The sequence below is a fragment of the Grampus griseus genome, assembly GCF_964374135.1.
Source record: "Grampus griseus genome assembly, chromosome: 5".
Classification (NCBI taxonomy): Eukaryota; Metazoa; Chordata; class Mammalia; order Artiodactyla; family Delphinidae; genus Grampus; species Grampus griseus.
This window is the reverse complement of record NC_138998.1, coordinates 60,818,511-60,844,038: the sequence shown is the minus strand read 5'-3', so window position 1 is coordinate 60,844,038 and position 25,528 is coordinate 60,818,511. Positions and strand designations below refer to the sequence as shown.

At 43.1% G+C, this 25,528-nt stretch overlaps 1 protein-coding gene and 2 pseudogenes across 4 annotated transcripts in view; 1 reads left to right on the top strand and 2 right to left on the bottom strand.

The window, feature by feature from the left end:
- The window catches only part of LOC309823123 (5-hydroxytryptamine receptor 3C-like), a 53,264-nt pseudogene extending 44,772 nt beyond the window's left edge, over nucleotides 1-8,492 (bottom strand). Inside the window, exons 1-4 of the transcript in view lie at nucleotides 8,476-8,492; nucleotides 8,011-8,233; nucleotides 7,593-7,637; nucleotides 7,022-7,131 (exon numbers count right to left, since the gene is read on the bottom strand). The product of the transcript in view is annotated as a 5-hydroxytryptamine receptor 3C-like (transcript). The remainder of the gene's footprint in view (nucleotides 1-7,021; nucleotides 7,132-7,592; nucleotides 7,638-8,010; nucleotides 8,234-8,475) is intronic.
- Nucleotides 4,505-6,761, bottom strand: LOC309822653 (5-hydroxytryptamine receptor 3C-like; annotated as a pseudogene). Its single transcript has 5 exons — nucleotides 6,602-6,761; nucleotides 6,261-6,418; nucleotides 5,194-5,464; nucleotides 4,926-5,067; nucleotides 4,505-4,734 (listed from the first exon to the last, which is right to left on the bottom strand). The product of its transcript is annotated as a 5-hydroxytryptamine receptor 3C-like (transcript).
- Nucleotides 8,493-20,930: 12,438 nt separating the features above from the next.
- Nucleotides 20,931-25,528, top strand: part of ABCC5 (ATP binding cassette subfamily C member 5) — an 85,849-nt gene continuing 81,251 nt past the window's right edge. For both annotated transcript variants that reach the window (XM_082654548.1, XM_082654554.1), the window contains exons 1-2: nucleotides 20,931-21,119; nucleotides 22,215-22,398. In XM_082654548.1, the coding sequence (XP_082510674.1) occupies nucleotides 22,270-22,398 (129 nt within the window). In that variant the 5' untranslated portion in view covers nucleotides 20,931-21,119; nucleotides 22,215-22,269. The remainder of the gene's footprint in view (nucleotides 21,120-22,214; nucleotides 22,399-25,528) is intronic.

Below are 25,528 nucleotides of genomic sequence, written 5' to 3'. Positions count from 1 at the left end.
TGCTCTCTATAGTATCACATTGGCCTTTCTAGTTTCTATAAGCCTATAAATGGTTTTTTAAATCCATGTTTTAAAAATAATTTAATCTGGGACTTCCCTGTTGGTGCAGTGGTTAAGAACCCACCTGCTAATGCAGGGGACACGGGTTCGAGCCCTGGTCCGGGAAGATTTCACATGCCGCGGAGCAACTAAGCCTGTCCGCCACAACTATTGAGCCTGCACTCTAGAGCCTGCGAGCCACAAATACTGAGCCCTTGTGACACAACTACTGAAGCCCGCATGCCCAGAGTCCGTGCTCCGAAACAAGAGAAGCCACTGCAATGAGAAGCCTGCGCACCGCAACAAAGAGTAGCCCCCACTTGCCGCAACTAGAGAAAGCCTGCGTGCAGCAACGAAGACCCAACGCAGCCAAAAGTAAATAAATAAATAAATAAATAAATAAATAAAAAACAATTTAATCTGTGTTATTGGCTCCATTTCATAAATGAAGACATTTAAACTTGTAAGGTTAAGCCACTTGTACAAGTAATGGAATCAAATTAGGGCTGCCAGATCCCAAAGTCTCTCTACTATGCTAGTTTTTTCCCTGCTATATAGAAGGACCAGTGCCAATCGATGATTAAATAAGAGAGTTTATCAAAGGGAGAATCATAAACTGGAGAGGAGGAAAAGGATAGGCTTGAAATGAATTCCGTGACTTCATATCCTAGAATCGGTCTTCAGGAAGAGGAGAGAGAGCCAAAGACAATAATGAGATAATACACTTTAATGCTGTGTTAATATGGAACCAAAAAAATATGTAGAGAATGTGGAGAAGTACTGCTTATAATGGTTTAGAGAAAAAGAACGTGAACAAAAATGTGTGCAAGAACCAAAGGGTAGCAGTGCAGATGAGTGGGCGGTGAGGAGCTGTTGGCAGAAACAGGCCATCAAATGCAAGATGGCCCAGGCTGGACCAGTTACCTGTCAGCAGATTTTCCTAAAGAGGTCATAAATTACCTTGCAAAGCCCTTTCAAAGCTTTGCCACCTAACAAGAGGAAAGTCATTAGCACAAAGTGTGCTTATCGTATGATTCTGTTATAGATGGAATAGAAAGACAGCTACCACATTTGTTACTTTTCTGGGAGCTCTCTGATTTCAAAGGTTCTGTATGATTATCCAGTGTGTGTTAAGATCACATGTTCAGATTTTGATTGTGGAAAAATAAAATCACTATAATTATATCATGCCTTCTTTTACTGAAAGGAGATTTAGTATCTTAATCCATATGTCAAAAAAGATAAAGTGCATATTTACTATTCAAATAAAACATAAAGCTATGTAATGGAAAAAATGTGAAGAAAATAAGTAGAGAAATATGTACCGTGATGATCGGTGGAAAGAACGAACAAAATGATGCAAATGGACCTCACATAATTTTAGAACCTCTTGAAGTCTGGGTAAGTGAGCTACTCAGCAAAGTCAAGGATGAGTCTCCAGGTGAGGTGAGTGTCTCAGGATAGGGCATAGGAGTGGAACATCCTAAAGTATCTGGCAATAGATATCAGCAGCAAAAAGCTAAATCCATAGAGAATACAAAGGAAAGAAGGATTGCCCAGATCAGATTTGGGGAAATATATACTCCAGAAAGCAGTGGAGAAAGTACAGGTAGTGGACTTGGGTGTTATGACTTATGATGAGGGTGGGCAGGAGGGGTGAGGAGTAGAAAAAACTGAGGGAGGGAGTAAAAGGAAATTGAAAAGAAAGTTTGTCTTAGGGACCCTGGTCAGAGACTTGCGCTTCCTGTTTTAATTCTCCTATAGTGTTAGCCGATGAAGACTTGAAGTGGGGGCTTCCCTGGTGGTTCAGTGGCCGACTCCGTGCTCCCAATGCAGGGGGCCCGGGTTCAATCCCTGGTCAGAGAACTAGATCCCACATGCTGCAACTGAAGAGTCCACATGCCGCAACTAAAGATCCTGCATGCCTCAACTAAGATCCTGCATGCCGCAATGAAGATCCCGCATGCCACAACCCGGTGCAGCCAAATAAATAAATAAATATTTAAAAAAAAAAAAAAGACTTGAAGTGGATTGATGTCCCAACACGGGACTCCTGGAGAACCTGTCTGGTTTCATCCTCAGTCTGGAGGGTCGTGTGGCAGAGGCTGAGTCCCGTGTCTTGAGCCAGCTTCCTTGGTTCAAACTGAAGCTCTGTCACCTGACTAGCTGTGGAAACTTGGGAGACAGCTCAGTGGCCATCACTGCACTTCTCTGTGCTTCATTTTCTCATTTATTTCATTTATTTGAATATATAAAATGGGGATAATAATACAAAACCACAGTTTTATAACCTAAAGGGCTTTGAAAACCAAATTATTTTTCATAAATTATTTGGTGGCAAAGCCTGACATGAACAGTTGTGAGTCTGTCTGTAGTTTCATTTTTGCTACCGAGTGTGAATATTCATAGATTTCACTGCAGAAATATTAATTGTGTTTGATTAGAGGGTGCTACTCCATAGCTGACCTGGGGTGTTAGTAACATATAGTACATGCATGATTGTTACCTTTTTAAAATCTGAAAAATTCCACATTTGGCTCCAAGGTAGGTGTGGCTCTGTAGTTCCTGCTTCACAGGGTTACCATAAGGATTAAGTGTGCTTATTCATATAAAGCACTTAGAAAAGTGCCTGTCACATATTAATAGATAAATAAGTGTTGGTTATTAGTATACCTATAGTGTGTCCTTTCTAAAGGCCCACTTTGTAGAAAGCTGTGAGTTGAGGAACTGCCAAAATAATAACAGATATCCAAAATAATAACAGACATGCTCATTTATTTAGGTGAATGTCAGGGCTCCTGATTTAAGCTTAGCTAGATCTTTGACATGCCTGGAGGGCTGGTGATGGTGAAGGGAGTGTTTGACAAGGTTCTAGAAACCGAAGAGCCAAAGACCTTCCTGAAATTAAAAAAAAAAAAAAAAAAAAGCAGAAAAAAAGGAGAATTAAGGGGCACAAGTTTAATTGGAAGACCAGGAGCCTGAGTGAAATGAGCCATTCAGAGTATAGCAGTGTATTTCTGCCTCAGTATGCCCAGATTCCCATGGACTTCTGCCTGAGTCCCAGCAGAAGGGGACTGCAAGGAAAGAGCAAGTTCCAGCTGGTCCTGGTGACTCAGCATCCAGTGGGAACATCTGCACTGTGGGTTCAGCCTTCCAGCGGCCTGGGCTCTGAGAGGGCAGAAGCTCCTGCCGCGAACATTGGGATGGGACCTCAGGCCCACACCACCAGCAGCAGCACTTCTAGTGGACATTGGCAGCCTTGCTGCCCTTTGTGACCAGAGGAAGCCAAAGGAGTTTGAGGAAGAGCAGTGGAGAGGAGGAACCAAGGAATTATACTTTAGTGAACAATACTATGACTTTCTTTTTACTCCTAGCCTGTTATAACTTGGGAAATTTAGGCTTCAGATAGACAGTAGTAGAATAAACTAAAGAAAGGAAAATAAATGGTTGCTAAAAATGAAAGATTGTGTTCAAGTTGTAATTAAGTTGCTCTCGAATCTGTGCTTTTCTGAACCTGGTGTCCAGCAAATCATGCCACAGCTCTGGTGTACAGTGATACAGTGGGGTCTCCACTTCCCCCAAGAAGCTATTGGAAATAATGGGCCAAGAGACAAAGACTTTCAAAATGATAAGGCAAGTGCCAGGAAGGGGGATTTTCCAGTTCATATGGAGGCATTTGTGTTACTCCCAAGTAAAGCAGATGCCATTTTCAAACGTGCTCTCCTTGACCCAGTGTTCTTTTCTTAGCATGATTAGGGACGGATCAACTCTAATTGCAACACAGACAGTTAGCAGAATTCGGGATTATGTTAACACTTTAAGTGTTTAATGATGAATGAGTCATATGTCAGGCTGTGACAAAAGGCTTCACTCTTTAAACAAGAGATGCCTGGTTCTGGCACATTATTAATTTCTGAAGCTTAAATCCGGGATAACTGGATTTAGGAGGTTAATCCCTATTTCATTATAATTCCTTGTAATAGAGTTTGGCCTCTTCTCTCCCCTCTCCCCACTTTCACATGTTGCCTAATAGACTTAAAAAACAAACAAACAACAAACAAGAAAATCCTTCTTACTTTGGTAATGAGAAGTTTCTGCAAGAAGACTCTCAACCTCAAGGGTTTTGAAACTATAATATACTGCAGAGAAGAGCCAGTGCTTTCTGCAAAGGGGTTTATTGGAGGAGATTTGATCAAGGAAGTATTCCAAGAACCTGAATCCTGAGGAACCAGGCAGGCAGGATTCGTGGGAGGGCTGAGGGGAGCTGATGGAGTGCAGGAGCAAGGACCTGACTCAGGAGAGCTTAGGAGACCATTCAGGTCTGGTCTGAAACTGAACAGAAGGGCTGGGTTGAAAACAAGGTGGTTGCCAGGGCTGTAAGGTGGGATTTGGACAGGAATGAGAGCCCGGCTGGTTCCTGGAGGCAAGAGAAGCTCTTGCCTGGAGCTTGCAGGTGGGCATCTGCCTAGGTGTTCCAGAGGATGATGACCGTGACGATGGAGGGGGCCAGGAAGAGCAGGTAGAGGCTGAAGAGCAGGGTGTCCATCATGTGGCTGAACTGCATCCACAGGCTGACTGAGTGCTGCTTCTGAGCCTCGTCCTCCTGCTGGGCCCTCACTGACCCAGGGCACCCATTTAGCTCTGCCTCCCTGGGACCTGGCGCCTTCCCCACCAACTCCATGGGCTCCTTCACACCTAGGGAGAGACAGAGACTCAGCTGTGGGCTGCCAAGGTCAGCTGGGGGGTTGTGGGGACAGGAAGGAGGCGGGAGCAGAGAAGGGGAGGTGATGGGAAAGGGCGCGTGGGCAGTGCTGATTTCCCTCACCAGGCAGGTGGGCAGGGCTGAGGCCCAGGCCCGTGTTCCCTTCTGGGGTGCAGCGGGGCACGTTTCCTTGGGCTGGTGCAGTGTAGAAGCAGGGAACGGAGCCAGCGAGGCCTGGGTGGTGGCCAGATGCAGCAGGTAGGTGATGAAGATGGTCTCCATCAGGCGGACCGCCATCAGTGACAGACACAGAGCAAAATAGACACCTGAAGGCAAAGCAAACTATAAATAAATCTGGGCAGATTCCTCACTACAATTTTTTTCCCCAAAATCCAATCTTTCCTCAGAATCCATTCCCTCCTTAAATGGAGAGGCAGCGGTTCTCCTGCTACCTGCCTCCCACCATGTCCCCTGCTGCCTTTGCTTCCCCGGAAAGTGGGAGGGACCATACTGATGGGGGGGTGGGGTGCCACTGGCAGGGAGTAAGTCATTCAACGTCATGAGCAGGAAGACGTTGTAGCCCAGCAGGAGTGTCATCTTGAATGGGGCGCGGTTCTCACTTTCTGCCGGCAGGTAGAAGCTGAGGGCGTCGATGGCTATCAGAAAACTCCTGGGCACCAGGAGGCTTATGACGTAGAGGCTGGGCCTGCGCCTGATGGCCACCTGGTAGGGAGGGGAGAGGGAGGCAACTGAGGAGAAGCCTGGGAGGCTGCCAAGCCAGTTAGAAGCAAGAGTTGAGATTTGCTCCTTACTTTCTAGTAAGGAAACATCACCTCAAGTCCCTTTCTCATTCCTGCCTCTCCAGCAAAGCCATCGGAATCACTACACTGCCTTTCCATGGCTTGATTCTACCATGCTGCTTACCGTTGAAATGTATCTCATTCCTTCTTGGCCCAAAGTTCAACTTTCTCCACCTAAATTTTTATTACTACCAATGTGCTCTTAGCAGAATTGAGGGACCAGATTCTCAGGTATTGCGTGCATTGTATTTCTGCTTGCTTTCCTCATCAAGGTCTAATCTCTAGTGACTTTGCTCGTGGACATTTAAAACCAGGGGGAGGGAAAACAAGACAGAGCAGACATTTGGGAGTCACCAGGATTTGGAATCATAATATCCCTAAGACAGTGTTGCATAACTTTTCCACCACCTCTTTTAAAAAATAAATATAAAAATTCCTGCCCTCCAAAAAGTTCTGATAGCCCTGGCAGGAGGCGGAGGGTCATGCTCACTATAAATCACTGCCATGGGAGCTTTGTTTCTTCCTCGGGGAGGATCCATTCAATCAATATTTACTGAGTGCCAGGTACTGTTTTAGGTACTGGAGATTTATCAGTGAAAAAAGTGATAACAATTTCTGTCCCTCGGGAGCTTATTTTCTCGTGGGAGAGCTTACATCCTGGTGGAGGACATAAGCTATGTATCTAAGGAGAAGATCTCATCCAGGGCCCCTGAGCTCACATAGATGATTTGGTCATACTCATTGGTGCCCACAGGCATCTTCATCATTCTTTGGTGGACAGCCTGAAGTACCCATTCCCCCTTGCTCCAAACGATGTTCTGTGATGTTTTCAAAATCTCCTGCACGTCCTCCTCCATGCCCAACACCATGTTCTGCACTACAAAGGAGATCCAGGCAACTCAGCTTCCCCCAGCGCTCCCAACCCCTTTGCCCAGACTGTTGGATTCCTTACCACTTAGCTTTCACACCCCTTTCGGTGAGATTCCCTCACTGTTCCCAGCTTCCTATCCTCTTCTTCCCAAACCCTTTCTCTAGCTCTCAACATGTGAGCCTCACTCACCTGTGTAGATGAAAGAGCTGGAGGTGAGGGTGCAGTTCTGTTCATCAAAGGGGAAGTAGATGTCCAGGTTGCAGATGCTGGTCACCTGCGTTGGTTTACTGTATTTGATGTGATCATCACCGTCGACATAAGCCATGAGACCTGGAGGGGTCTGATCCATATCCAGACTGTGTGTGAGAAGGACAGGGAGGTGAGTGCTGTGGGTTCCCCATCAGACTTGGCCTTCTTCCTCTCTCAGGTCACCCATTCCTGTGCTCCAGCCCCACTCATCTGACCTCCCCCTTCCACCTATTGCCATGTTTTGGGGGTTTCAGGCACTGCTCCTTTCTAAGGTGAGTCTTTGTGTGGCCCCTGTTGGTTACTCATGCTCTTCCCTGGAGATATGGTCTCCTTCTGGCTTTTTTCAGCCCCGATACTCACAACTCCTCGATAAAGATATCTGCAAGCCACAGGTTCTCAGTTGCCACGCTCAGCTTCCTGATGCCCACACGTTCCACTGGGTTCCACCTAAGGAATGGATTGTACCAGATCTAGAGGAAACCGTGGTGTGGGACAAACAGGGGGTGAAAACTGGTCTTAGTCTTCCTCTGTCGCTTGCACTTTGCATTCCTTTTTTTACTCATTTCTTTACTGTCCCACCCTCTCTCTGGTGACAGCTGTTACGATGTCACTAAGTGTTACTTGCTTCCACTTCCCCCTCAGTGGTCTCAAGGGAGACCTTGAGCTTGGCTTTGGGTTCCCTGTGTTGGAGCCACTTAAATATTGGTTTCCATGACCGTGGTTTATGCCACTTGCTCCCTGAGCCCCATCTCTGCCCTCCTTAAAGTGGCAGAATAATCAGGAAGTTTTATGTTTTCATGATTGGCTGGTTCTGTATGAATTTGTCTAATTTGTGGGTATTCTCAGCTTTATCCATTTTAATCTGTGAAGTTGGACCTTGGAGTGGAAAAAGAGAGGTGTCATAACAAAGGAGAAACGGAGTCTATCTCACCACATTTAGCCACAGGAATGATGTCATCAGTTAAAGATGTGTATCCTGGAAAAACAATTTTCATCCAGGATCATTAATTTTATGAAGTCAGATCCAGTGCCACCACCCACGTTTTACTCATTTCCAAGGCTGTTCTGTGTGGCAATTACAAAAATTTTCATAAGCCACTAAAAATGGTAGGTCATATAATCCAGGGTACATGAGAAATGCAAGTGAAAGCACCAGTATGAGAGTCCATTGGGATCATGTTTCTTGTGGCGTATTCCCAAAAAGGGAGAGCTTTTGCCTGCAGTGATGTCATTGTAGCATTCCCTGTCATTCCTCCCTACCCCATAGAATGAGCTTTTAATTTTCCAAAATCCAGTCAGGGAACCCACTGCTCACCACTAGACCATTACAGAGTTGGGTCAGGACTTACTACTTCCAGGATGGCAGACAGGGTGAAGGAGATGTGGACATGAGTGGGGATGCTGAAGTTGGTGACTGGACGGAAGGCCTTTCTGTCCAACACTGCTTGGAAGGCAGCGGGATCCACCCCATGCTGGTCGAATCCTGAGCAAGTGATGGTGAAATTGTCTCCTCTTCCTGTAGAGAGCAGAGACTGTGAAAGGAGTGCCAGCACTGGGGTCTGGGAAGTGTTTCTGCACAGAGAGACAACAGGGGTCATGGGAGAAATGTCTGGACTCCTCCTTCCTGGACCAGGGAGCTTGGGCTGGGCTGGTAGGCAAATGGTGGAAGTTGATGAGGTGAGCCGAGTCAGCGCTCCATCCTCAATTCCATTGTCTCTCTGTCTACACAAAACTTGTCTAAATGTGTATGCAAATTCAGTCCTGACCACCACTTTCCAGTGTCCTGTTGTGTTCTTAACAATCTCACCACAAACCTTTGTCCTTGAGCCATTTGGGTGAATGTCAGTGACAGATTTTGCAATCACAGTTCTCCTCCTCACTATATGAACAGGGCATAGATGGTCATGAATTAATGATGAGAGAAATAATCAGGTAGGTAGTGAGCAATCTGTGGGACCTTAAGGAAGGAACTCCTTAAAGAAGGAACTCAGTTTTCAGTTTAATGGTATATATTGTGTCCTTGCCTTGTGCTGTAATTGTTCTCTTCTAAAACTCAGGACTCATCACCACTGAGACTATCTTAAAAAGAGTTCCTTGATACCCATCTTATACCCAAACCTTTTCTTGTCATACTTTGTGGGGCAGAAACAGAGAATGTATGTGGTAACATCTTCTGGTCGAGTCTGGTCTTATCTGTCTCTGATGTTGTCCTATCCCTCATTGCTTATTCTCAATAATGAACAAGAAATTACTCTAGACTGGGAAAATTGTGCTGAAAAAGTTTCCCTCTTTCACAACAGATCTTCTTTTCTACCTCCTTCCTCTTGGCATCTTTCTTTTCATTTGCTTAAGGGAACTGAGAAAGAATTTTCTTCTTCTCAATGTCAGTCGATACCCAGAAACCGTGGGGTAGATTATATGTCTGGAAAGAGAATGACATGGGGAAAGGGAAGAGGCCCATAGATGTATGGGGAGTGGAGAAATAGATTAAGAGAGGCGTCAACTAACTGTTTAGGACCCTAGAAAGAGCTACAAAGCTGTCAGTGTCATGAGTTTCCATTTTTACCAAAATGAACACCCAGTCATTGACTGTCTAGAAATAAAAATTAGCCTGGTTTCTCTGTTTCCCAGAAGTTATGTGGATGCTGTTCTCTTACTCTTGTCCCATCTTACCTTGAAGCAGCAGGTAGAGAATGAGGCAGAGGGGGAATCCTTCCCCGTGGAGCCAACCTCTTTCCATCTTTCTCTGCTTGGCTCTTCTCTGGGGATTTAGTGATAATGTTGACCTTAAAAGACCATAGGCCACACCTCAAGCCTTAGCTTTGAATAATTCAGGTGTCAGGTAGCGTTAGCCATCTCTCTAATGAGCACCCCCAGTGACAACAGAATATCATGGAGGACTACCCCACCCCATGCCCTAACTAGACCTGAACCTGGTCTCCAAAAGTAATCTGACAAATCAGTTTGGAGAGGAGGAAGAAAAAATATTTGGTCACTGGAGCAGTGCTAATGGCTTCCTCATACTTTAGAGTCACTCTGGCATATAATGGACCATAGGAAAGGCACAAAATGACTCTATTGCCTTCAAGTGGCACACGTACTTATTTTAACCCTGCTGCCATCTTTCAGAATAATTGCAGGGGGGTGTCTCCTTTTATATACTCAACTTCAGACTCTGAGGTTTTAAATATGACTTCTGTACTGGCAAGTCTTAACTTTTGATTTTTTTGCGTGTGTCAAAAGCAATTTGGACCCAGGTATACTGGAGGAGGGGGTGGGGTGGAGGGGAGATCACAGAGTTTTTCAGTAGAAGTTGCTTTATGAGGTCATGACCAATCAGCCTGCAAATTCATGTTGTTTTTGGCCCTGCTAGTGTTTTTAGGAAATTAGTTAGTTGTCAACATTTTAAAAATAGGGAGATTTCATGTAAAAACTGTTTCTGGCTTTGTTTGAAAGATAAGATCAAGCAGTACGGGGCTCACATTTCTGCTTGACAGCAATGCTTTCTGCCAAAGCTAAGAAGTGGTTAAGCCCTTTGGATGGAGAATATTTCTCTCTAGATCATCACAGTTTCTGTCACCCATATTGTCTTATTCCTGACCAGCTCCACTCATTTACGTTACCTGCTTGGCCTTGGTTGGTGTTTAAGTTTGCCTTTGAGTGTTAAGATTAATTTTCTTGTTCGATTCTTAAAGGACCTTAAGAAGTAATTTCAAAATACCATGCCATGCCTAGGTGATCACGGGTCTTGTCAGATTTAGAATGTGCACATATTTGGTTCCTGGTGGAAACCAGACATATGGGAAAGTGGGCCAAAGTCATCAGTTGTTTAACCTGTTTTATTCTAGAATGATTTCTGTGAGGGAAGGCCCCAGGGAGTGTCATCAGTGGCTAGGAAAACCAAGGGAGAGGTTGCTTCAGTGAAGAAGCTTTTCAGACTAGTTGGTATGAGACAGGAAGAAAAGTCTAAGGCCAAATCCTGTTTCTGTTAGAGTCGTGTCACCCGCTCTCTGCCTCAGTTTCCTCCTCTTTAAGATTGAGAGGATAAAACCTGTCATGCAGGAGTTTTATGTGGTTTGAGATAATATTTGTACGTTGCCTATCCCATCCTAAGCAGCTTATGAATTGGAGCAGCAATAACATTAAAAGTGGCAGTAAGAGTAGTTGTTATTGTTATCCTCACTCTGTCAAGATTGTTCAGGTTGCTTCAGCCTGAATGGAATCTTCTGGACTTACAACGTCTGAGTAGACTGAATTAACCCCAGTTCTCATGAGCAGAAAAGTGTTTTCTCTCAGCTTCACTCAGCTGCATACTGATAAGGACCCTCCCTCCACTCTCCTTAGCACCACTCTTCATCTTTTGAGAATCCTTTCCCCTTCAGGAAGTTTATTTATTTTTTCTTTTTTAAAAGATTCCTCTGGATCAGCATTTCTCAAAACATTTTCTGCAGAACACTAGTTCTACAGGATGTTCAATGCTTTTCTTTTTTTCTTTTTAAAATTTATTTATTTATTTATTTTAAATTTTAACTCTGTTTTGTCTTCGTTGCTGCATGCGGGCTTTCTCTAGTTGCGGTGAGTGGGCGCTACTCTTTGTTGCGGTGTGCAGGCTTCTCATTGCAGTGGATTCTCTTGTTGCAGAGCATGGGCTCTAGGTGCATGCGCTTCAGTAGTTGTGGCTCGTGGGCTCTAGAGCGCAGGCTCAGGAGTTGTGGTACATGGGCTTAGTTGCTCTGCAGCATGTGGGATCTTCCCAGACCAGGGCTCGAACCCGTGTCCCCTGCATTGGCAGGAGGATTCTTAACCACTGCGCCACCACGAAAGCCCGTTCAATGCTTTTCTGAAAAACTTTTTTTTCATTGTTCAAGTTCAAATAAGTCTGAGAAATGCTGAATTAAACAAGGAGAAACAGGTTTTATTACTGTAGGATTTATCAGAGTATTTTAAAAAAATGCTAATGTGATTTGAATATCATGTATATAATTTCCCAAATGTAGTTGACTTTTGGAAATTCCTTTTTCTCAGAATATCTTGCAGGACTAGTACTCCACGGATATTTTTGTGAAACACTGCTTTAGGTAAATAGCGTAAATCTAGAAGAAAGAAAACTTGAAAAATTTGTCTTAGACCTGCTACAGATAGAACATAGAATGCTGCAGCATATACATAAATAAATCAAGAAATTTTAAAAATATGGCTTCCCTGGAGGTGCTGTGGTTAAGAATCTGCCTGCCAATGTAGGGGACAGGAGTTCGAGCCCTGGTCCAGGAAGATCCCACATGCCGCGGAGCAACCAAGCCTGTGCGCCACAACTACTGAGCCTGCGCTCTAGAGCCCACGAGCCACAACTACTGAAGCCCGCGCGTCTAGAGCTGGTGCTTCACAACGAGAAGCCACTGCAATGAGAAGCCTGTGCACTGCAACAAAGAGTAGCCCCCGCTCGCTGCAACTAGAGAAAACCCGTGCACAGCAACGAAGACCCAACGCAGCCAAAAATAATAAGTAAATAAATAAATTTTAAAAAAAGAAATTTAAAAAATAAACAAGATGAGGGCTTTTTCTTTAGATAAGTATTTTAAATCTGAATTTTGATTAGAACTGTAAGAACCCACAAACAAATAAAAGGTAAATAGATACCAATTTCAAGCTGTTTCTGAATCCCTGAGCAATATAAACTTAGACTGCCTCAAGGAGGAAGCTTTTTTTTCTTTCTTTTCCTTTAGATCAATGGCTTACCAGCTGCTGGCCATATGTTATCCACCTAGATCTAATTTTAAGATGAGAATTTAAAAACATTCTCTGGTATTGTTACCTCTCAAATATGCTCAGACAGTAACATTTTAGTAGACGGGCAATGTTGATTTTTCTCATTGGTGGTCTTGCAATCGATAACGTATATAATTTGTGTTTTAACAGTATATAGTTTTTCCTCATGGAATTCAATAAGTGAATTATTTTGAGTGAAAAATACACACAGCCTGCATCAGTTTTAAATTTTCCTGGACTGATATTCATGCCAGAAAGGTTATCACCAGTGTAGACCAAAGTTGTTTATCTCTTCTTCTGATCAAAATCCCATGTTTATAAAGCAACACACCTGAGAAGCTTTGGGGGATGACTGGGAGCGACCACTCTTCCAATTTGTCTAGGCCTGTTTAGTGAGAAGCCTCCATCTTGGCTGGACTATTGGTTCTGTCTTCTCCGGCTTAGTGGGACCCTGTTGCCTCTTGTCTGTGACCTGACAGGTACCCAGTCGATACTTCACAATGTGGGAAAATCCCTCATGCACATTTTACCATTAGAGATGTTAGACATACTGCATTCTTTTGTTTGCTTAAGTAATCCTTAATTGTCATTTTGGGAGGAGTAAAATTCCAAGGCCTGTCTATTAATTGTGATGCTTGTTATTTGAGCTGAGTAGATTTAGATGATTGTTCTGGGTGGAGGGAACAGCTAGAGTAAAAACATGGAAATTACAGTGTTATCAGGACCTCATATTTGAGTAGGAGAGTGACAGGAAATGAAGCTGTGGTATAACGTGGGTCCAGATCACAGGTCTTGTATACCAAGCTAAAGTTTGGTTTAATTTCATAGCCCAGTGTTTCCCAAACTTGAATAAGTCTCAGACCTCTTTTAAGGGAAACAATTATCCTAAACCCCTGATGTTGACCTAAATTATTTATATTATAATATTACTTAAATATGTATATTCATAAAACCATGTATAAAGTCCTTATATCCTTTATAGTTCTCATACCACTATAAAATTAAAATAAATTTACAAATTATTACATACAAGACTACAGAATCAACACAACACTAATTTAATGTAGTGCATAATATTGTTTTATTAAAATTAGATAATTATGTCATTTTTTTCCCTCTTTATAATACAGAGCTAGTTTTTTGGAACACCTATCTGTTATTTTGTTGGCTATTTTGTTGAGCCAATTTGATAGTGCATCAAAATATAATAGCTCGTAAACATTTTTTAAAAAGTAATTCTTCATTTCATTCTAACTACTACTGCTACTGCTAATGAACTTAGGAGGTTATTACTGCAAAGGTGGGGAGTGTGTAATTCTTTCCTTCATAAGGTGAATATGTGATATGACTTATCATAACATGCCTATACCGCTGTGTACTCTGTGAACACTCAGCTTCTCCCACACAGTTCTCTATTAAAAATTCTGTGAAACCTTTGTCTCTATAACATGCTATGATATTATTTGGCTTTTATTCAGCATTGTTTACATCTTAAATCCCCTTCTCTTCTTTCTTAATTTGCCTGAGACCATTAAAGAGGTGCATTATTCTGTTGCACTATATTGTTACCATGATGTTAAATAAAAGATTCCATTTATTAACTAATTTTTTAAAAAGTCTTATTCCATGAAAATGACTTTCATTGCAAAATTGATCTGCAAAAGTGAAGTTTTGTTTTTATAACTGGCAGAAGAATTCAGGAGTGCCACAGCAGATGTGGGGTGATCACACTTGACATTAGCTCCTGACAAGCTGGGTAGAGGAGGGTGTCGGGGGGCTGCTGGAGTAGAGCATTTCTTATATCAATGAATGGGACCACCGTCCATCCAGTTCTGCAACCAGAAACCAAGCTGTTACCCATGACACCTCTCTTTCTCATCCCACAGTATCTAATCCATCAACGTTTGTCCATTTGACCTCTTAAATTTCTCATGAGTCCGCCTACTTCTCTCCATCTTTTCCACCACAGTTCTAGTCCAAGCCACCATCCTGGATGATGACAGTCACTCCTAGCTTGACTCTTCTCTTCCATTCTAGCTGTCTTTAATTCTTTCTCCAGTCTGCCAGCCTCAGGGAAGTTTTCAAAATGTAAATTTGATTTCTCAACGCTTAACCCATTCACCTTTTAAAACCTTGCAATGGTTGGTTTTTGCTCTTACTCTAAAGACCTATAACATGATCTACCTTTGGAGACCTTCCCTTCCTTCTCCCACCACCCGGCCTTTGTTGTTCCCTCTGCTTGGAGAGCTCTCTCCTCTGCTCACTTCCACCATCTTCACCTCGCTAGCTCCTACTACTCTTCAGATGTAAAACTAACCTTTCTTTTCTTGTACATATCAATTATAGTTTAAATTTGAATTAATGTTTATCCAGGACTCTAAACCCCACGAGGGCAGGAAACTTGTCTGTTTTAGCTCCATTGTATCTCTATCAAATATTGAATAAATGAATATATTGAGTACCTTACACAACATAAATATATTTAACAATTCTGCATTGCAACATAGATTCTCTAGCCCCTTGCCTGAAGGTTGGAGAATATCAGCCTCTGCCCCAAAACACTTCACAACATAAATACACTTCAAGGAGGGGATGCTTTGCAATTAATACCATGTAAATAAGTTAAGTCTTTGGCCCAGGCTATTCTTGGACAGGCTGAGGTAGTACCATAGTGTATTGAGATGTTGAACCAGGGTTGTATAGTGCTCATTCATTTTTTAAAAACCTATTTTTGAAGTATTCAGGGAGATTTTTGAAGATTTTTATTTTATATGAAGGTATCAGATATGCAGCTTTTGGGTACTACAATGTTTGAAGCATGGTTGGAAGTACCAGTATGCCTTGGAAAGGTGACTTGAGGTGTACTGAAAAAGGTTTTTCTTATCCCACCAGATGGCCAGAGGTGCTTAAGGAATTCTCAGTAGATATATATCTATATATCTATACCTATATCTATATCTATATAAATCCTCAAGATTTTTTCTGTTAAATTGAACATATCCCCACTGAGAGGAGAAATGGTTTGTTTCTATGATACTAAAACTTTTTTATTATGAAATCCTTAAAGGCTACCCAAAAGTACAGCAAATGATTTTAGAAGCACCTGTGTACCCACTGCCAAGCTTTTTAAAATTTTAACATTTATAAGTCATTTTTACAAATTGATGTATAGTTGATTTACAATGTTGTGTTAGTTTCTGGTGTACAGCAAAGTGATTCAGCTATATATATATATATATTATATATATATGCATATAATATATATAATATATATATGCGTTCCTTTTCAGATTCTTTTCCATTATAGGTTATTACAAGATATTGAATATAGGTGACTGTGCTATATAGTAGGTCCTTGTTGTTTATTTTATATATTGTAGTGTGTATCTGTTTTTTTTTAAAAATTATTTATTTTATTTATTTTTGGCTGCGTTGGGTCTTCGTTGCTGCGTGCGGGCTTTCTCTAGTTGCAGCGAGTGGGGGCTACTCTTTGTTATGGCGCGCGGGCTTCTCATTGCGGTGGCTTCTCTTGTTGCGGAGCACGGGCTCTAGGAGCACGGGCTTCAGTAGTTGTGGCATGTGGGCTCAGTAGTTGTGGCTCGTGGGCTCTAGAGCGCAGGCTCAGTAGTCGTGGCACACAGGCTTAGTTGCTCCCCGGCATGTGGGATCTTCCTGGACCAGGGCTCGAACCCGTGTCCCCTGCGTTGGCGGGCGGATTCTTAACCACTGCACACCAGGGAAGCCCAAAGTCGTTTCTTAAAGAAAGAAAATATTACAGAAACAGTTGAAGCCCTTTGTATATCCTTCTCTGATCTTATTCTCCTCCTTCCAACACCGGAAGTAATTACACCTCAGATTTGTTGTTGATCATGCCCAAGCCTGGCTTTACATTTTTTTTTTCTTTTCTTTTTTTTTTTTTGCTGTATGCGGGCCTCTCACTGTTGTGGCCTCTTCCGTTGCGGAGCACAGGCTCCGGACGCACAGGCTCAGCGGCCATGGCTCACGGGCCTAGCCGCTCCGTGGCATGTGGGATCTTCCCAGACCGGGGCACGAACCCGCGTCCCCTGCATCGGCAGGCAGACTCTCAACCACTGTGCCACCAGGGAAGCACCTGGCTCTACATTTTTAAACACACATGTGGGGCTTCCCTGGTAGTGCAGTGGTTAAGAATCCGCCCGCCAACGCAGGGAACACGGGTTCGAGCCCTGGTCCGGGAAGATCCCACGTGCCGGGGAGCAACTAAGCCTGTGCGCCACGACTACTAAGCCTGAGCTCTAGAGCCCGCGAGCCGCAACTACTGAAGCCCGCGTGCCTAGAGCCCACGTTCCGCAACAAGAGAAGCCACCGCAGTGAGAAGCCTGCGCACCACAACGAAGAGTAGCCCCTGCTCGCCACAACTAGAGAAAACCTGAGCGCAGCAAGGAAGACCCGACGCAGCCAAAAATAAATAAAATAAAAATATAAATTTATTAAAAAAAAAAAACACGCTGGCCTTCAAAGCTAAATTCTCTGGGGGCCCCTCCTCCCGTCGCCAGACCCCCAGGCTGAGAAGCCTGACGTGGGGCTCAGAACTTTCACTCCAGTGGGAGAACTTCTGTGGTATAATTGTTTTTCAGTTTGTGGGCCACCCACCTGACGGGTATGGGATTTGATTTTATTGCGATTTCGCCCCTCCTACCACCTTGCTGTGGCTTCTTCTTTGCCTTTGGATGTAGAGTATCTTTTTTGGTAGGTTCCAGCTTTTTTTTGTCTATGGCTGTTCAGCAGTTGGTTGTGATTCTGGTGTTTACGTAAGAAAGGGTGAGCTCACGTCCTTCTACTTCACCATCTTGAGCTAATCTCCCTGGGTGTCTTTTCATCTTTGAGTGGCTGCTTGAGTTTTCTTTTTTGTGAACTGTCTGTTCACGTCATTTGCCAATTTTCCTATTAAGTTATTTACCATTTCTTATTGAGTTGTAGAAATTATCTGTATATTCTGTATTAAAAACTTTGTCAGTTATAATTTGTGCTTTATCTTTGTACTCAATGGCATCTTATATAGAAGTTTAAATTTTAATATAGTACAAATTTATCAAACTTTCCTTTATTAATTTGTTTCTGTATCTTGTTTAAGAAGTTCTTTTCTACTCCTAAGTTCACATAGATATTTCACATTTTCTTCTAAATGTTTGAAAGTTTTCCCTTTCACAGTTAGGCCTTTAATCTACGTGAAATTGATTTTTCTGTGTGGTATGAAGTAGTAATTCCTGAGTTTTAAAAAATATATATAACCAGTGGTTCCAGAGCTATTCATAGAATCTTCTTTCTTCCTCTACTGATTTCTAATGTTTTCTCTGTTACAGATCAAGTTTACATGTATGAATGAGTCTGTTTCTAGGCTCTTTATTGCATTGGTATAGTAATCCATCCTTGTGTAAGAACACTGTATTAATTACTTCAGCTTTATGGTACATTGGTATGCTTTTTTTTTTTGGCTGTGCCATGGGGCTTGTGGAATCTCTGTTCTCAGTTCCCTGACCAGGTATTGAACCTGCGCTCTCGGCTGTGAAAGTGCAGAGACTTAACTACTGGACCGCCAGGGAATTCCCTCCATTTGTGTTTTGTACTAGCTAGTTGTATAAAGGTAGAAGTCACTTTCCTTACTTTTTTTTTTTTAAATCTTTGGAATGGATAATCATAATACCTATACATAGGGTTGATATGGAGACTTTAAAAAATAAGCGTGTAAAGCACCAGATACAGAACAGGTAGGCACTCAACACAGTAGTTATTTATGTTATGATCATGTTGAAGATACAGATGAAACACCAAGAGAAATAAAGTGATCAGTCCCTTTGGAAACCTCAGTTTCTTTTATAAAAAGAAAGGGATGAATTGGCATGCCGTTTCTAAGGCTCTTGCCACTCTAAAAACTGTGATCCTGGCCTTTATTTGCTAGAAACCAGGCATTATAACATTATGTGATGGGCAGTGGGATTAAAAGGAGAAAGGTGATAGCGCAGAGTCGTGAGCAAGCAGTAGTAAAACGTGAAGGGCCACACATAAGATTTGGGGCTGGCTGGTTGAGAGGACATAGAGGCTATGATGACCTTCACAGTGCTTTCCGGTGCATAAACGGCCAAGCACCGCCGTGACCGCCCTGCCTACAAACACTGACTGTGCTGCCCGCCCACAGAGGGCTACTGTCAACCCTCTCGGCCACCCACTGGAACACAAGGCCTCAGAGAAGATTCCAGACAGGATCGCAGAACCTCTGGGAAGGATGGTGCAGAGCCTGCAGCGCGGTGGAAGGGAGGAGCGACTTGCACCTCCTCCAGGGCTTCTACGGTGCTTCTGGGAAATATAGTTCTTTGCCGCGAATCGAGCCTCGGGCTCCTGGAAGGGGGACTACAATTCCCTTCAGTCTTGGGAATTCTTTGTGCAGCACGCCTGCGCAGTCTGGCGGCCAATGCCGCTATAAAGGCTTGTTTTGCTCCGGGGCTGATGCTCGGGAGCGTGGTAGAGTGGCCGACGCGGTCGTTTTGGAGCTGGGGCACTGGTAGGTAGCGGCGATCGCCGTACTCCTTCCTTCTCCCTCGGGTTGTCGCGGGGACTATCTCCCGTGTGTTTCGTCCGGAGGTGGGGGACTGCGATCGAGGATGCAAGCAGGTCGGGGGAAGCCGGAGACCTGAGAAACGGGGCCAGGCTTCCCTCTAGTCTCCCGCCGCCGCCTCCTCCTCGGGACTTGACCCCTGAGGGCTGGTGGTGAGGTGGTGAGGTCCTGGCGTCGGAAGGCAGGTAGGGTGGGATGAGTGGTTGGGGTTGCCGGCCACATTCCCGGCTAACGCCACCAGGGGGTGCTGCGCCCGCGGCCCGTGGGTGTGGGTAGCTATCGCCTCTGCGGGCCCGAACTGGCCGCGGGAACGCCCTAGGGCCCCGGCATCCCAGGCGAAGCTGGCCTGAGAGAAGCCCCCATCCTCAAGGTTGTAGGGAGGCGGCTTGGGGCACCCCCGCTCAATCCCCACAGAGGAGACTGAGCTGCCAGCGACCTCAGAAGCCAACCTCTCGTTTTCGCGAATGGGTAGAGGGAGGTTCGTGACAGAAGCACGCACAGCAAACACTTGGCAGAGTCCGGAATGGAATCTAGATTTCTTGACTGTCATTAGTGCCCTGTCCTCTTCCGCCGCACAGAGCTGCATGGTGCTTTGTATTTAAAACATAGGGGTCGTTTGGTTTCTGCACGGACGTGGGGAGGCAGGAGGCAGATGGGCACAGGAAAGACTGGCAAAGTTTCAGGAGGTTTTGAAGAAGATGAATAGGTCATTCTGGGGTCTCCAGCGTGAGTAAGTGAAATGTGCAGAAGGCTGGGGCACAGCAAGTGGATATCAAGGGTGTGGTAAATACATATCCTTGTAGCTTCAGGTCTTTTTGTGTAGCTGCAGGGCTTGGAACCAGATTCCTGAGGTGTTGGAAACCTAAGGAATGTTGTAATGAAGGCAATTTGGAAACACCAGTCTGGCTACTTACAGTCCTTGTAATCCTGTGCAGCCCCCTCCCCCCATGCAGTTTCGACTGCATCATCGTGCAGGAGAACGTCTACACTTTCATCACTGGAAAGAGAGTTTTGGTTAAAAAAAAAAAAAAAGGGAGCTGACCAAGTGGCCTCTGCGCTGAGCACCTCTCTGGATTCTCCCACTTCGAATATTCTGCTAGTGCCATCGTTCAGCTCTGACTCAAAAATAAAAATACCTTTCCTTTTCCCTCTCTTAATAGTTGGAGCAAGTTAGCATTTTAAAAAAGACTTTTAAACAACTTTAAGGGAGAACAGAAAGAAGAAAAGAGAGAAATACAAAAGGTATCCCTAAAAAGTCTAGCTAGTGATCTTTCCTTAACTGTTTTCTTCAGATTTGGCCCTTGTTTCCCAGACCCATTGGACTTCCTAGCTCTTGGCTGGCCTCCATGTGGGCTGCCCTGTCTTATATCCCTGATCCACAGAAGCTGGAATCCTCCTTCTGTTCAAGGCCAGGAGATACTAGCTTTGTCCCTGCACAAGGCTTGCCTACTTTCATAGCTGTGCCTCTTTCCCCAGGAAATTAAAGAAGCAGGAGTGTTAGAGGGAATGGGAAATTGCTCCCCACACCCTTCCAACATAGAATAACTTGGAATAAAGTGATTGAAAGAAACTGAGGTTACATGAATTCGTAGACAATTGAGATGATCTTTGTGTTCTTCCTGACATGGCATTTGGTATTGTGAGTGAGTTATAATACTTTGGCCTCTCCCCTTTCAAACTGCCTCCCCTCCACTTGCCTTCTTTCAAAATAGGACTAATCTTTTCTGCTTTCCAGATAATCAGCTAGTCTGGGGAACCTTTGGAGGGGAAGGTTGGACTTCAGTGATCCCTGTAAGAAGGATTATTCTGATCTGCAGCGGCATCCCGACATTGGGGACACTGGCAGATGCCAGGTCTGTTTATAGTTTAGGCTTGCTGAGGTCTCAGTGACATGAGTGCTGCGTTCTTGGTTGTAAGCCGGTGCTCTTTATGGTGCAGTTTGTCATTGGACAAGGTGACATTTTTCTTTGAAGATAAGTAACTTAGCAGTAATCAACTCAGGGTACTTGAGCCAGACCCCTGAAAGGCAAGAAGTAAAGCTTTCTTTGTGCTGGAAATACGTCTCTGGAGGAGATTTAGTCCTTTTTATTTAGAGGATTTGTAAGTGTTCTCCTTTTTTTCTGATACCTTAAAAAATGAATTGTAGCTATCAGAATTATGTCCGTACTGTTGTACTTTTAAGTCTCAGTGATAGCTAGGAATTTATGGAATTCAAAAGGCAACACAGCTACACTTCTTTAATTTCTAGTGAGGCTGGTATGAAAATTGTTTTCCCAACTTGTACCTGGGAAGCTTTGAACCATGTTAGAGTGGGGGAAATGTTTTAGAGACGTATGCATGTGTTTTGTTTTTTCAGAAGTAACCAGAATTGATATCAGATATTGATTAGAGATAACCAGGCTAGCAGGGGTTTAGAACAGAGTTTCAGGTAGATACGAGGTAAGACTTAGTAGGACAGGGTAGGGAATTTGTTTTTGTTATTGTTTTTTAATAACAGCTTTGTTGAGATATTTTTGTATCATGAAATTCACCCCTTAAAGTATACAACGTGGTGTTTGGTTAGTATATTAACAGAATTGTGCAACCATCACTTCTATCTAATTTTAGAACACTTTCAGTAACCCAAGGGGAATTTGTTTTTAAAGGTAAAGTGTAGTACTATTTTGTGTTTTAGCTATGTAACTTCACAGAGCTTTAAAAGCATCAGTTAACCCATTACTTAATTATAAAAATACAGAGATGAGATATATCATTGGTAGAATAAGTGTTTTATAAGTTTTCATTTAGTAAAATTTATCTGTTTTAGAATTGTGGAATTTGTAATGCTTGGAACAAACTTAAATTGTTTCCAGAAAGTCTTTTTTTTTTTTAAGACATATATAAATGCTCTATACATTGTGATTGAACATAGTTGAAGGTGAAGAAGGCGGGTGTCTCTGTCACTGTGTTTATTTTTTTAATCTTTTTTTCCCCCCTAGAGGTGGGAGGAGAGAATTCTTCTTGATTCTATCACACTGAATTTTTTTCTTGAAAAAATTAAAGGGTAATTGAAAGATTTTTGAAAATTTATTTTTATAGATATAATGACAGAAAACTTTAATGCTTTTGTCCTTTTTTCCCTTATTTTAGAGCACTTTCACTTATGATGAAGCACAATTTAGGAAATACCTGTCCTTGATGAATTTTTAATTTCAGAAATTCTCAAGTGGAACCAAGAGTCTGTGAGCCCTGGCACCTCCACTCAGAGAAGATGAAGGACATTGACATAAGAAAGGAGTATATCATCCCCAGCCCTGGTTATAGAAATGTGCGGGAGAGAACCAGCAATTCAGGGCAGCACCGAGACCGCGAGGACTCCAAGTACAAGAGAACTCAACAGGTCAGTACTGCCTTGCTTGAGTCCCTCTTCTTACCTGCTGCGGTGCTAGACCACACTTTCTCTCTTCACAAGATGCCTAATTTAAAATAAATTTCTTTTTCTTTATTGACTTTAGGTCACTGTTAAGAATTTATGGTTATTTATGAAAGAGGAGAGGTTAGCTCTCAGCTTCTCACCTATTTTTCCCCTTGGGTTCTCCTCTAAAAAGGCTTTGCTTGAGAGAAGACAGTTTATGCCATGTGGGATAGGGGAAGGCCTGGGCAGGGAGCAGAGGGAATATGAACCATTAAACTTCATTCATGTATTTAAAATTGTTTTCTCCCTCTGCCTCTGTTGTCTGCCTTTAAAAGGTGACTCCTTTGGAGATTTTCATTCAGACTTCAGCGTGTACTTGGAGCAATTCTAGATTGTTGGAGGATAATCAGTAAAATTTTCAAGTAAACCCATGAGTGTAAAGGAGCCTTTAGTTAATAACCTAATTTCCTCCAAGGGAAATAATGAATATACATTTTAAACTGGAAGAAATATCTTTATTCAGGGGAAAAAATTATACGTTTTCTTGAATTGCAGAAGTAACTGATAAGGAAGAACGGGGGTTGCTGGGTAGGAAGTTGAGGTTTGTGTTCATCTATTTGTTCCATGAAAATTGGAGAAAGATATGGCTCTGCAGCTGACACTGGAGTTTCATTAGCCTGACATTACCTGTCCCTCTTTGCTACCTGAAAGCTGTTGCCTTATTAATCAACATTTTCTAACTGATGGTTGTTTTCTGTTTCTACTGTATATTATACAGTGCTTTCCCATTCGAGCTTAACTTTGGGGAAACATAGATTCAAGGTAATCAGTATCAAATCCTTAAGGGGCCAGTTTTGTACCTTTTCTTTGTCCCTTTGTCCAAACCTTATGTTAATTAAACACATATCGGGTATCTTTTGAATGCTAGACACTGTTAGTATAGGACTTAAACTGGAAAAAGTCACAAAGGTAACACTGGAGCAGGGCTTTGAAGACTGATGAGGTGGGGATGCTTTCAAGCTGCTTAAGTCATCTGTGCCTTAGTGGTTTATGAATAAAATGGTATCAACAGTAGAACCTAACTCATGAGTTCCCGTGAGGATTAAATGAGCTAATACATATAAAATGCTTAGAATGGTGCCTGCCACATAGCCTGTGCTCAAAAAGTGTTAGGTCTTAGAGCTAGTTGTCTAGCGCATAGGATGTATGTGAGAAAGCTCTGCACGCCATGCTAAGGAATCCTTTACTATGGGTGTTGGGGAACTATTGGAAGCTATTGAGAGGATGTTTTTCTTTTAACTTTTTTATTTTGAGATAATTGTAGATCCACATGCGGTTGTAAAAAATAATATGGAGAGACCCCATACGTACTTTATCTAGCTTCCCAGCGGTAACTTCTTGCATGCTATAGTATAATATCACAACAGGATATTGGTTGACATGGATACCATTCAGCCACCTTATTAAGACTTCACCAGTTTCACATGCACTCATGTGTGTGTGTGTAGTCTATGCAATTTTTCCACATGTGTAAATCTGTATGACCAGCACCCCAGTAGAGATACAAATCAGCTCCACCAAAAGAATCTCTCATGCTCCCTTTTTAGAGCCACAGCCACCTCCCTTGCCCTCTCCCCCAATCTTTTTTTTAAAATAAATTTATTTATTTATTTATTTTTGGCTGTGTTGGGTCTTTGTTGCTGCGTGTGGACTTTCTCCGGTTGCAGCGAGCGGGGGCCACTCTTTGTTGCAGTGTGCAGGCTTCTCATTGCTGTGGCTTCTCGTTGCAGAGCACAGGCTCTAGGCATGCGGGCTTCAGTAGTTGTGGCATGCGGGCTTCAGTAGTTGTGGCTCGCAGGCTCTAGAGCGCAGGCTCAGTAGTTGTGCACAGGCTTAGTTGCTCCACGGCATGTGGGATCTTCCCGGACCAGGGCTCGAACCCATGTTCCCTGCATTGGCAGGTGGATTCTTAGCCACTACACCACCAGGGAAGTCCCAGTCTCTCCCCCAGTCTTTGGCAACCACTTATCTGTTCTCCATCTCTGTAATTTTGCCCTTTTAAGAATGCTGTACAAATGAAATCATATAGTACGTAACCTTTTGACATTGGATTTTTTCACTCAGCCTAATTCCCTTGAGATCCATCTAATTTGTTGTGTGTATCAATAGTTCTTTCATTTTAATTGTAATTTTCCATGTTATAGATAGACCACAGTTTGTTTAACCATTCATCTGTTGAAGGACATTTGGGTTATTTCTAGTTTGTAGCTATTACAAAAAAAGCTGCTCTGAGCCATTTGTGTATAGGATTTTGTGTGAATAAAATTTCCATTTCTCTGGGTAAATTGCCAGGAATGTAATTGCTGGGTCATATGGTAAGTGCATGTTTAGTTTTATCAGAAACTTCAATACTCTTTTCCAGAGTGGCTGTATAATTTTACATTCCCACCAGCAATGTATGAGTGATCCAGTTTCTCTGCATTCTTGCCAATACTTGATGTTATTAATTTTATTTTAGCCATTCTGATAGGTATGTCTGATATCTCATTGTAGTTCTAAGTTGCATTACCTAATGGCTAATGCAGTTGAGTTGAGATTTTTAAGACTTGATTTTTATCTTAGGAAGATTAGTTTTGAGACAGTGTAGGAAAAACCTGTATGAGAGAAAGAGAGAGACAAAATGCAGGGAGCAATCTGGAGGCTTCTGTGCCAGCCCATGTGAAAGAGGCCAGGGGTCTGTGTCCAAGAATAATAGTGAGGATGGAGGAGAGGGGAGAGATTTGAGGGCATCTCTGGAAGGGGAGGGAAACATTGGGGTGCCTGGGATTCATGGTAAGGATTTAAAACTATTGATGGACACATGGGAAGAGAAGGAAGGAGAGGAGGTAAGAATGAGTTTGCTTTTGAACATGTGGAGTTTGAAGTGCATCCACATGAGATGATTAGTAGATAATTAGAGCATAGGCAAGGAGTAGAGCAGGCACAAGTTCTGGAGTCATTAGTGCATCCATGTAGATGAAGCCTTAGGAGTGAGCAAGCTTGCCCATGGGTAGCTTGTAGAGCAGGAAGAGATGGAACCTGGGAAGGTAGTGTGTGGCCCTGTGAAATTTCTGGC